This window comes from Giraffa tippelskirchi, chromosome 8, assembly GCF_054371585.1.
Source record: "Giraffa tippelskirchi isolate mGirTip1 chromosome 8, T2T-mGirTip1v1.2.pri, whole genome shotgun sequence".
NCBI lineage: Eukaryota > Metazoa > Chordata > Mammalia > Artiodactyla > Giraffidae > Giraffa > Giraffa tippelskirchi.
The window spans coordinates 109,450,707-109,463,630 of record NC_137282.1 but is presented as its reverse complement, the minus strand read 5'-3'; the positions used below and the strand labels follow the sequence as shown (position 1 = coordinate 109,463,630).

Here is a 12,924-nt window from a genome sequence, read left to right as displayed (position 1 = left end):
CCATCATGAAATCCACATATTTAATTATCAATTTTAAGAAAAATTAAACCACTGATTTAAAACCTTAAACATAATGGCACATTTTAATTTTAGCATTAAATGACTCAGAATTAGAATTTTGGTTGGCAGGGATTATGAGTGATGTCACCTAATTAAAAAACAACTTCTGAAGTATTCTTGTCAATTTTAAATCAACACTAATTTTTCTCTGATTAAATATTGGTTAAAACAATGTAAAACTTTACGTTTATGTGTAAGTCTATTTAACCACTGTATCATTCTTTTTGAAATGCAAAAGGAAACCTTAATCATCAAAATTATTTACATATAAATCATTCACTGATAAAAACTGTATTCGATTGGCAATTTCCCTACAACCCTTTTATAACCAAGTGGCTTATCTGGAGAGCTCCTGTATACAGCATCTAGCCTATTGGTTATCTCGACCACCTAGTTTACTGTTTATGTTTACTGTTTATAATTATATCAGCAGTACCTTGGTGCTTATTTGTCTGCAGTACAGTGAACTCAATACTGTATGACAGAAGCTCCATGATTTCATGATTATCAGTTTAAACTTTTTATTCTTGGAAAGTGCTTGCTTAAGATTTTGGTCTTTTATGTTGTTGTCTTTATACCAAAGTACTATTTAAATTTTCATCAACTGTTACCCTACAGCTAAGTATTATTTTTATCTTAGTTTTCCTATAATCTTAGCGTATTTCCAAGGCATTACAAGAAAACATATACATGAGAATGTAAGGTTTTTTCTTTTTCTCTTAAGGAGGAAGAAGAGTGACTTTTTAAGACTCCTTTTTGCTAGCTTCCCCTCTCCCTGGTCCTCTTCCCCAAGTCAATTTGGCAATAAATGGTTAAGTCAAAAAGACCACTTGATTCCTTTACATTAGGTTATTTTTATACCCTCCCTGCCTCCCAGCCTTGCTCTTTTTTGAGGAGATTACATCACTGCCTTAAGAGGCAAAACATCTAAAATGATTTCCATTTAAAACATTGTTTCCACCTGCTAATGAAAGAGATGGTTAAGGTCTTCATTAGCTAACAAATTACAGGAAAACAAATCCATACAGACTCCCTCTTATCTCCCCAAATGAAAGGTTGCTACTGATCTATCAGTGACAAACAACAAGAGATTATAATTTATAATTAAAACAATACTAGCTATACCTCAGACGTATCATACAAGAGGCAGCAAAACAACTTAGAGACAATGAAAATGTACCCATGGTCTGGGAATTCAGTAAATTTAATTAAGTCCATCTTCGAAAAATACTACAACTGATTAAGCTTGACAATAGCTTTGCTGATGATACATATACATACCCAAGAATAGCTCTAAAATACAAAAACAGAAGATGTTCCTCTGTAGGAAGTACAGTAAAGAGGTTTCATAACTTAATGGTCTTTATAGAAAACAGTAAGGTAAATATGATCACTGACTTAAAACAAAAAGGTAACTTTAGGTCTCTAAGTTTTGATGTTTTTTGTTTCAGAGGAATTCTTTTTTCTCAAGATTACTAATACACAACATGACAAGAAAAATTATGTATGAAGCAAAAATCCTCACCTCACAAGTGTTGTAATCTTCAGAATCCAACAGGCTGCAGAGTTTTGGTAAGAGGTCAGGCCAATTCTGCAATTCTCCCTTGGAAGCTATAGTTGTGATCAAAATACCTTGAAAGAAAACACATCTGTTTAGGAAATGTGACTGCATTATGTTATATATTGCCTCCTGGGCAACCACAAGCCAATGCCAAGTGCTTACATCATGAGCTTGCAAGTGGGTTCACGTGCGCACACACACATACACATTTAAATGTTCCAAATCATGGTAAGACTTGCAAACCATGTCAATAGTAGTATTTATTAAGGATCCCTGCATCACCAGTGTATCTGTGGAAAATCCTAGCAGAAATCAAAGCCGTTTCTAATCTTGTTTTTCAACACTTCACCCTTTTTATTTTTAACAAGTATCTGTACAAAAGACAACTTGCTCTTCTCCAATAATGCCAAGAATACTTTTACTAATTTAAATTACTCCTATTTTATAAAAAATACATACAAAAGAGCAGAAAGAAAATACACCAAAATGTTATTAACAACACTTACTACCAGGTGATGAATATGACTATTAGATTCAAATAAAAACACATCAAAGAACTAAGAGCAGCCCTCTGACTTAACCTAGTATCAAAGCCGTGACCCATGGTAGAGAAAGTCGATGAGCCATCAGTCCAGAACATTCCTACATGCCCACTCTGTTGGCAACAATCCCTCTCCTGAAGACAGGCTATACACCCCTACAACAGTTTCCACTTATGGGGATCAAGGATGAATCACTGGCAAGGTGATCGTGGATTATGGAGGCTTGAGTGACACAGGTTTACTGATCATGTCACTCTGACCGACTGGATTATTTCAACTGTGTTGTGTAACTTAGCTGTGTTAGTTAAGGATTATGCAAATACAGAAATATGTAACAAAAAAGTTTTGTGCCAGTGTTTTTCTCTGCCTTAGAAAATTTAGTATTAGTTAACATAATATGCTTAGTGATTACAGATCTTTTAGCACCATAATTAAAGAGTATAAACTGAGAGTAGGCAAATTATATGTACTCCAAATGATTAATCTGTAAAAGAAAATTTTTAAAAGAGAAAAAGTTCTCTCTTCATAGTTATTTTGAGAATTGAGATATGTACACAAAATGCAGAGCATATAATAATAATTACTGAACAACAAATTCTACTGTTTGTGCGCATAAATTCTCTTTGAGTTTTCCACTGTTAGTTTTGAGAAGGTTGCTCCCAACGGTAAAGAGCTAAAAAATGTAAAGAGTAAAGTTGTTGGCCAGGATTTACTCCCCACTGAAAAAATTAAACTATATGGTGAGGATCGTTGTATTGACAGCATCTTAAAGATCAAGTTCCTTTCTGGTAAGATCAAAAGGCAGCAAGACTAATAGTAAATCTGTTCTTTCTTGCCATGTATTCTTTCCCAAAGTTAAAATATAAAAGAGTTGTGGGAATGAGAAAGTTCTGGATCTGCCTAAAGGAAACCAAGCCATGTTTTAAAACAAGCAATAATAAAAATTAAACACAAGATAGAGTTTGGTACTAACAGTCTGCTGACACTCACAACTTCTAAGACAGTATTAAAGAATGTTTGCAGACTGACAAACTCAAATTAATCTGGCCCCATATAATTGCATCCACTCACAAAAAAAATTCTAAAGCTACTGTAGTTACAAAAAGTGAAAAACTGTAATTCTCAGTGGATTTAGCAAAGATGGGCGTGAAAACTGAGTACTTAGCAATACCCATTACAAACCAACCATACATTCTTTAACAACAGAAACAATTCTAGTCTACCTAATGGATTACCACACAGTCACTGAAATGTGGTCCTCCCAAATACACTTCCTTGGCAAGATGTCCAAAGCGCATTATTAAGATTAAAAAAAAAATTTAAAGACTGGTATACACTCACCATCTTTTTTTTTTTTTTAACCAATGTTAAGAGTCTGGTAGAAAAAATCAGGCATACATGAGGGTCCATAAGAATAACCTACGGAGGGAGACCCTTTTCTCAAATTATAAATGCCTTCTACATATCCTATTTAAAATGAGTGTTCATAATGCTAATGTTTAATATTTGGAGGGAAGTTACAAAGAGCTTCTGTTTTGTAAGTAAGAGATAAATCAGGTACTTTTCAAACCCACCAGGAGACAAAATATACAAAAGCTGCTGCTGCTAAGTTGCTTCAGTCGTGTCCGACTCTTAGCGACCCCATGGACTGTAGCCTACCAGGCTCCTCTGTCCATGGGATTTTCCAGTCAAGAATACTGGAATGGGTTGCCATTTCCTTCTCCAGTGCATGAAAGGGAAAAGTGAAAGTGAAGTTGCTCATTCGTGTCCGACTCTTAGCGACCCCATGGACTGTAGCCTACCAGGCTCCTCCGTCCATGGGATTTTCCAGGCAAGAGTACTGGAGCGGGGTGCCATTGCCTTCTCCTATACAAAAGCAGAGAACTTTTAATGAAAATGACTGATTCATTATGGAAGTTCTTAACTGAATCCCATTTAACCAATCTGATTAACAGAAGCTTGCTAGGTCTCTGTGAAATATAGCTGCTGAAACCCCATGGCATATGAAATCTACCCACCGGCGGGCTATTCTACAGTACATGTCTATCTCTGCTTCTACCAGAGGATGTGTGTGCTCATCAACAGTCAGTTGTGCTGGTTCCCAAAACTACTTTTTTCAGTTACTGTAATTAAGCATTTTAATATAGTATTTCATAAAATGATAGAAATTTGTTCTTCCACTGAAAACAAGTTGAAATACTCTAAAAAGACTCAAAAATGGATGTTAACTAGGTGTATAGAAGGCAAATATTAAAAACAAGGGGGGATATAGTAAAAACCTAAGGTCCTACACATATTATCTTACAAAGAAGTTTTTCTTTATATGTAAAAGAAAGTGAAACTAGAAATTATATCCCATGTACGACACAAGAAAGACAGTTAAAGAACTCAAAGAAAAAACAGTAGTCCTACACTAGTATCACTTTTTAACGCCCCATTTTAACTAACTTTGATAAAGCAACTACTAGTGAACCTGGTCTCATAGGATTAAGAGAACTTTTGCTGTAATCATTAACATTACATCAAAAGCAGCAATGGAAAATTTTCCCCATCACAATTCAACATGAACTGGATGACAAAAATTCCTATGGAAACGATCAGTCATGTCAGAAACCAACCCAGTCACAAACAAGATAAGCACAATTGTAACAGATTACTTACCTACAGTAGCTCTAATCAGAGGAGAGGAGTCACCGATATTGTTTAAACATTCACTCTTAATAAAGTCTGTTACACCATTCGGAAAGTTCTGAAAGTGTGCTTTCACATTATTCTTCAAAATGAGACCACTCAATGATCTTGTGGGTTCATCTGTAATAAAATAACAATACTACTGAGTTTTAAAGTAGTTTTCATTTCAAAATATATCAAGAATGTAACTTTTAAAATATATTAAAAAATTGATTTCAATATTTCATTAATCTGCTATAACCAGCGGGGAAAAATACTGTAAATGATTACAAAGGATTAGCTCCATGATTTACAGTTCAGGGTTTCTCAACCTTGGCATTATTGACATTCTGGGCCAGGTAATTCTTTCTTTAGGAGTGCTGTCCTATGCACTGTAAGATGTTTAGCAGTATCACTGACCATAGGTGCCAGTATTACCTCTCCAAATTGTGACAACCAAAAATGTTTCCAGATAAAGTCAAATGTCTCCTTGGGCAGTGAGAAGGGGATGGGCGGAGGAACATGACAAAACTGCACCTGGTTGAGAACCACTGATTTAATTTAAGTTTATATACGGCCAATGTACTCAAGCTTTATTGGAACCTGATACAAACATCAAATTACAGATATGAAAGTATTAGTCACTAAAGATATCCTATTAAAAATTAAGTGGACAAAGAACATATGGGATCACCTTCACATACAAATAATTGCCGTTCATTTATATCATGTTTTTCACTTGCCTCTGAGCTAAAAAGAAAAGGGGGGAGAGGGTAAAACAATTTTTAAATTTCCAGAAGATTAAATAAAAAAGAATCTACGTAAAAGAAGTTTAATCCGTAGATGATATTAACAAATTCTGAAGAACCAATTTAACATTAGTAGAATATAACTGATGCTTTAAGAATCTATATTATCACCAACAATATTAGCAATAGTCAACATTTTCTCAATGCTCATTACCTATCAAACAGTGCTAAGTGCTTTCCAAGTAGTTTGCATTTAATCCTCACAACTTCATGAGACAAGAATTAATTTATCTCCACTGCACAAACAAGGACTGAGGCCTTTGCCTAACTCACACAGAATTGACTACGAGTTGCGGAAGCCAAAGTATCAACCTGAGGAGTTTGTCTCCAGAGCCTATGCTTGATGATGGTGTAGTATCACCCTCCTTAAGGGCTGGAAGACGTGTAGAGCTGGTAGACTGAACACAGTATGCTATTTCAGCACTCCTGTTTTACATACTTTATTAAAAAATAAAATAACCCAACTTGTTCTAGTTAGTTCAGTATGTTCCCAAAGTCTGACTGGTATTGAACTCAAGGGTACAGCATGGGGGGACAAAAAGACAGTGTTTCTTTGCATATAAACCATTTGAGCCACCACAACAACCTAGCCTATGAGCCTTTTATGTTACCCTCTAAAAATTTCTTCCTGATTTCAATTACCACTGTTCAATCAGTAACTTAGAAACAAAAGCAATTCTAAATTCTCTTGAAAGTCTAAAACTTCCATAAAATAAAAAATAGCCAGATATTTAACTCCCTTGAGCAATACATGTTTTTGTCTTAAGTTAGCCATAATTCAGTTGTGTAACTTTATTTTAAATGCCATGTGTATTTGTTTACAACGAACACACTATACCATTTTTACAACTATGATTACAAGATGGAGAGTTTATAAAAAATCACAAGGTGAAAGGAGTTAAAATTAACTATGTCCTCTTTCTTAAAGACTCCTTTACTAGGTCTCAATTCTCATCTGCAGAGTGAGGGAAGTAGATGAGCTGATCTCTGAGATCTCTCCATATCTAAAATTTTATTGCAGGAATGGCAAAAAGGTTCCTAAATAAACAAACATATTGATTTAAAGACTTTACTTATGCTCCTTCTCTAATATGGATGGTCACAATGCTAATTTTTTAAAACAAAACTAGATATAGCAACCATGTGTCCCAAATAAATGAATAAACACAGGAAGAAATAGCAAATGTTACATAAAACCTTTTACAACATTTCATGGTTTTATAATTCATAGGTCTTCTGGGAGACAGTTACACATCAACCTCTCTTGCTGCTATCTGAATTGTAAGTTTGTCCTTTGTCTGCTTTTAAAAATACTTCTGATGTATCCTTATATCCCAAGAAAGTTTTAAGAAAGAGTATAACATTACAACAATCTTAACATTCCGAATTTTAAGATGAGGACAGGACAGAGAATAGATGGCTTGGTGAAAATAAAATTTAAGTAAAACAGTATGTTTAGAAAAATTCATTTACTAAATATAAAGTTCTTAGAGCATTATCTGATTACAACTACTATCTGGGAAAAATAAAATTTCTATATTAAGAAATAACACATCACATTAATGTGTATTTATCAAACTAGGAATATTAACTGCTGAATTTAAAGATAAGCCAAAGGACTTTTTAGTTTTCTGCAATTTAAATTTTGAAATTTCTCAAGTTTCTCTTACATGCTTCAATCACAAATTAAAATTCCTAAAATCAAGTAGAAAAGTTTAAAATAATTCAAAATAAATCACTATACACTGACATGAAATATTAAAATCTGAATAAATACAAGATTAGTGAGATTTTAAGGTCATTAACCCGCTCGCTGGTGCTTAGAGTTGAAACCTTACATACGGTCTGGTAATCTAACACAGGCATTTTGTAGATGAAAAAAAGAGATGAAATGAATGTCCGAGTTTAAGACTTATTTCCCAACTCCAAGTGTAGTGCTTTTACTAACTACAGAAGCACTAATGAAGCACCATGGCTTCTGAAAGGCTAAGCATAGTGCTTTCATTTAAAGGCCAATCAGTTGCTCAAAAAAATACCCGAGTGCATTGAGTGTCTGACAACATTCCAGGAAGGGAACACTCAACTCTAAGAACAACTCTCACTACAATGTAAGCTCCATAAGGACAGAGATTCTTATTATTCCGTTCACTTTTATTGCCCTTGAGCCAGCAAACTGCCTGGCAAGGAATGGTGCTCCATAAATATTTGTGTAATAAATAAAGTTGAGAGAGACATATTACATGTATAGGAAACAATCAAATGACCATGTCATTTAAAAATTAGTTTTCAAGCTTTGTTACAGAAGTAATTTAAAATGGTTGCAGAATAGTTAATGAAAAGGTTTCATGTATACTGTTAGAAGGTTTAAAAAAGTTACCAGAGTCTATGAATAGAATGATTCTACTTTTTGTTAACATTAAAATAGTACATGGCCATATAACTGACGTACCGAATTAAGAAACTAACAATTACCTGGTGATGGGATTATACATGACTTCCTTTTGGTTAAATTAACTTTCAATGATACAAATATGATCACACATACAGTAAGTTTTTAATAAATTCTGCATTCAATCAGTGTATAAGTCAATCTCTGACATTCATGTACAAGGACTGAAGCAAAACACCTTTTCATTTGCAAAGAATGAGTGAATTTATTACAAAAACACCCAAGTAACAACTGACTGCTCATCAAGCATCCAAATGCTTTGAATGGTAGCAATACTTTCATTCCAAATCTTTAAAGCAAGTGATTCCTACAAAAGGAAATCCTTTGAAATGAGTAATTCTTTGTATATTTTAGTACACCTCAAAGACTTATTAAAAAAAAAAAAGTGTAAAAAAACTTTTAAGTAGTTTTCAACACAAACCCTACTTACCTTCAGATTTTAATTTTGTAAGAACAAAAATCAGGTAGTTGTTAAAGTCTGGATATTGATTGAGTTGTTCCAGTTTCTAGAACAAACAGTAGTTAAGGAAACTTCGAAGGAAGGAATTCAGTATTTTTAATCTAAAATCAAGAATCTCTTTTGTGATTTTTAGGCCTGCATATTTTTTTCAGTAAGAATAAAGTTATCTTACTAAAACCATCAATATACCAATGGCTGTGTTAAACCTCTTATGAGCTTTATGGCTAAAATATTATTTTCAATACAAATAAGTCAACTTCCATCTTCAGTACATGTGCACAATGTACGAAAAAGATTTTCAAAACAATTTCTTTGATTTATTTGAACGTAAAAAAACACAAAACAACAAACCCTAATCAGAAAGGTATTAAAGTATAAAATAATGACAAAAATGAAAAGCATTCCAAATGAACAAAAACAAGTCTTTCAGAGTTCACTTACTGAAATTAACCTTATAAAAATCGCCTTTTAAACTTTTATTACTTTTTTCTTCAGAATTCAAGAAATTTAGGTGAAATGCTATTTATGTACAAGTCTACATATCAAATCTTATTATATAAAGTCACTATTATGAAATTACTGCACTGCAGTAGTTCTACAATTATCCCCTCTCCCCTCCTCCCTGCTCCCCCCCAAGACCTACCATTGCCAGTGACACACATGCGCAGGTTCTCATCCTGCTGACAGGCAACAAGTGACATAATGCTCTACTGTCTCCCTTCATGCCCTTTTAAACCCTAATATGCTTTTTAATAACACCTCTAATTGGGTTTTATTAGAATTTTCTCAGCAGACCTAAATCTTTAAATTAAATCCTCTATACAAACTCCAGGCACACCATATCAGCTATTTATCATACACTAGAATATTCTCAGTGTTCAGTGGCCGGAACATAAATGAACTATCAAAATACATTTCTCTAGAAGGTGTACTTTCTTTGACCAAAAAACCCTAGTGAATTTTTTTTAGTGAACAGCCAAGATTAACACTACGCTGATATGCTAATAATTTTTCATAAATACTTCCTAATAAGGTTTACTTCCTTAGAACTTGAGCTATCTATCCATAATACTATAACAGTTTTTCTAAAAGTGCTCAAGTCTATACAAAAACAGTAATTACATTCTTTCCTAAGGAGACAAAAAACAAGGTCATCATTAGGCACTTTGAAAATATAGAGCAGTGTGTATTTTTAAAATACTATTAACCTTTATCTACTGAAATTTAAATTGTTCCTTATGCTGACAGCATACTATGCTCCAGGCATACAGCATGAACTGTAAATTTGATTCTTAGCCTACGCACAGTACTGAGAATGCAAAGAGTACTTAATAAATAACACACTAAAATAAGAAATTATGATATACAATGCTACAGAATAAATTACAATGTGGTTTGGGACTTGGCTAACTTAACTGTCATACTAACACCTATAATTCATCAAAAATCAACTTCTATCATTTCTAAAGCTGTGACAACACAAATTAAGACTTAGCAACAGCAATGTTTCAAATACAAGCTCCAATACACCCCAAACCAACTTCGATTCCCTCAGTACGAGCAGTATCTAGCAAAATGGCTTAAAAAAAAAAACCCACCAAAACAAGCAGACCTAAATAATTAACATCTGTATTTTAAAATAATAAGTATTAATTAACCAAAAGACTAGATACTTACTCGCCTATTCGAGATTTTAAGTTACAGCAATGCAGTACTTTGAGAAACTTTATTTACCAGAGCTTCTCAAGTAATCCGATTTAACCCCAAGTTTATAGCATTTTAAATTTAAGTAAGTCCAAACTACACCAAAAGAGCTTACCAAATTCCATACTAACCAATTTTCCTTGTTTATTAACAATAAAAATTAAGAGGCATTTTTTGCACAGACTGAAGTTCTTAAACAATTAACTTCATCTTAAAAGTTATTTTATGATCGGGTGAATTTGTTTCCTTTATTAGATGCAGGAAGAGCTCTCCATTTGACCGCAGTTTAGGGCACTGCAGAGAGCACACACAGCAGAGGTTCTGGTTCTTCTCTTAAGCCTTTCTGCCTGTAAAGCCGTAGCGACAGGACCGCTACACCAGCAAACTCGGTCAAGACTTGGGTAATTGAGCAGACCGTCTCGAGCCAAAGATTTCTCACTTGGGAGGCAGGGAGCTCGCAACAGGTGTTAGCCTGAGCAGCCCCGAGGTGAGTCCTGGGAGCCCTCACTCCTAGGTCGCCAGCTCTTCAGGACAAGGGCCTGGAAGAAACCCCGGGCCCAACACCCATGGAGTTCAAACCCCGCGCCGGCTCCACCCCACTCAGGCCGGCGAGCGCGGGCGCGCACGAAGCGCGCCCGCCCGGCCCCTCGCTTCGCCCGCCGCCCCCGCCGCATTGTGTGGGCCGGCTCGCCGGGGGTCCGCGCCGGCACCCAGCCGCTCCGCCCTCCCGACCGGCCCGCCGCGAGCGAGGACGTGGCGCCCGGCCGGCGCACATGTCGCGATCGCGGGCGGCGGCCCGGCGCCCCCGGCCTCCCGTGGCCGGAAGCCGCCGGCCCAGGCGGCGCCCTGGGCTCGGGGCACGAGGGCCGCGTGCGCGAGGCGCCGGGCAGGGGCGGCGGCGGGCGGGCCTCGCTCGCGGGCGGCGCGCGGAGGGCGGAGGGATCCGGGGAGCGGGGGGGAGGGGCGGCGGAGCCTCCCGGCCGCCGAGAGCGGGCCCGGCGCGGGCGGCGGCAGGCCTCGCAAAGGATACTTGTTGCACGGTTCTCTGGATGGTGGTGTCGGGGGACTGGGACTCCTTCAGCAGCTGCAGGATTTGCTGAAGCCCTTGCTCGTCAGGTTTCCACTCATACTCCATCTTGGTTTGCTGCAAATAAAGCCAGACACAGGAAGAGACGGAGCAAATGTTACTCCCCGTGCACAGGCCCGAGGGCTTCCCGCGCCGAGCACCCCCCCCTCCTCCCCGCCACAACGACCCTTGCGCTCCCCGGACGCCTCGGACCTGCCTGGGGCGCCCCGAAGGAAGTCTCGGACGGTGAAACCCGGGGGAACTGATCCTAGCAGCTCGGCCGCCAATGTCTGCTGCTGCCGCCGCGGCCGCTGAGCGCAAGGAGCCGACCAGACTGAGTCACCGCGAATTTGCAATCTGGCCCCTAGATCCGCTCACGGGAGCCCCCTGGGTCCTAGTGCCACGCAGTTTTCTCCAACCTAACCCAACTCTAGTTCCACCCAGATTATTACTGATTTAAGGGCTAATCTAAAAAAAGCAAAACCCCTGCGAGACACCTGGAGATCTGATTTGGGATTTTAATCATTTTAAATTAACATGGTTAATAATTAAGGATGACTGTTAATAGGGAAAAAAGCCGGATAATTCCCCTGATGGTTCAACAATACTTAGAAGAAATAACAAATGTTTATATTTAAATTTGATATATAAAGTACTAAACACTAATATTTAGTCTAAAATATTAAAGGTGGATTGCATCACAACTCACACTTACTACATGTTGCATTTACATTTGCAAAACGACTGAAAAAATGCATTCTTTCATAAACTTCAACTTTTGAACTCTTTAAGTTAAATAAACTCCACCTGAAATAACCATATTCACAACTAATGATTTTGGGCTGAAGAAAAAACAAGAAAAAGAATATAACTTTAAAACTGGATAGTGTTTAATTCTATCAATGTGTTTTCACATACATTTTCTTATTTTATTATCACTCTGGCGGGAGGAGACATTATTTGCAACACCCCCCCCCCCACCGGGTGGTAACTGTAGAGCAAAAAGATCAGAGGAAATTACAATAGTTAGTTAAAACTAGGAGGAGAATACAGGTTTCTTAAACTACTGAGTTGCATCTACTATAATCAATGGAAACTATCCTATCAATGACAGTTTCTTTAAATGCTTTAACAGAAACAAAAGTATCCGCATGAATTATTTGTAATTCAGCATGAATTTGCTGAAGGAGAGGCTTTTTCATAACGATCTGCTATTATACTTGATAGTTTGAAATCTGAAATTAGTCCCTTCCTAGTAGGAGTCTATTCCTAGCTGGCGTTAAAAAAAAATTACCTGACCTTACAGTACACCTCTCTAGTTAGTACTGTTTTTCTTTCTTATATTTGTAAAAACAAATTGATCCCTCGCTCCTTCACTTTTATTTTCTGCTTAATATCCTGTAATCTGGTTTTCTTTACCAAATTCTACCAACTTCCTCAATGACCCAACCCCCTAACCCCCCAAACAAAAAAAGTGGTATCTGGATATAATATCTATTAATAATATTGCCATGTTTTTATTGGAATTTTCATTCTGTGTGTTTATATATTTTATAATGATGAGACTGTTGTTTCTGGGCCAATTCCATATATCATTAAATAT

The 12,924-nt window shown here is 36.8% G+C and overlaps 1 protein-coding gene across 15 annotated transcripts in view; it reads right to left on the bottom strand.

Moving 5' to 3' along the window:
• TNPO1 (transportin 1) overlaps positions 1-12,924 on the bottom strand; it is a 91,121-nt gene that overhangs the window by 36,312 nt on the left and 41,885 nt on the right. For 8 of the 15 annotated variants that reach the window (XR_014061777.1, XR_014061782.1, XR_014061780.1 and 5 more), the window contains exons 2-5: positions 11,286-11,399; positions 8,522-8,597; positions 4,825-4,974; positions 1,586-1,692 (exon numbers count right to left, since the gene is read on the bottom strand). Coding sequence is in view for 9 of the 15 variants with exons in the window: in XM_081518519.1 (XP_081374645.1) it covers positions 1,586-1,692; positions 4,825-4,974; positions 8,522-8,597; positions 11,286-11,399 (447 nt within the window). In the remaining 6 variants the exon portion in view is untranslated. Of the gene's footprint in view, positions 1-1,585; positions 1,693-4,824; positions 4,975-8,521; positions 8,598-11,285; positions 11,400-11,534; positions 11,663-12,924 lie in introns of those variants that run through there. The other 7 variants (XR_014061778.1, XR_014061779.1, XM_081518522.1 and 4 more) reach the window with 2 other exon arrangements.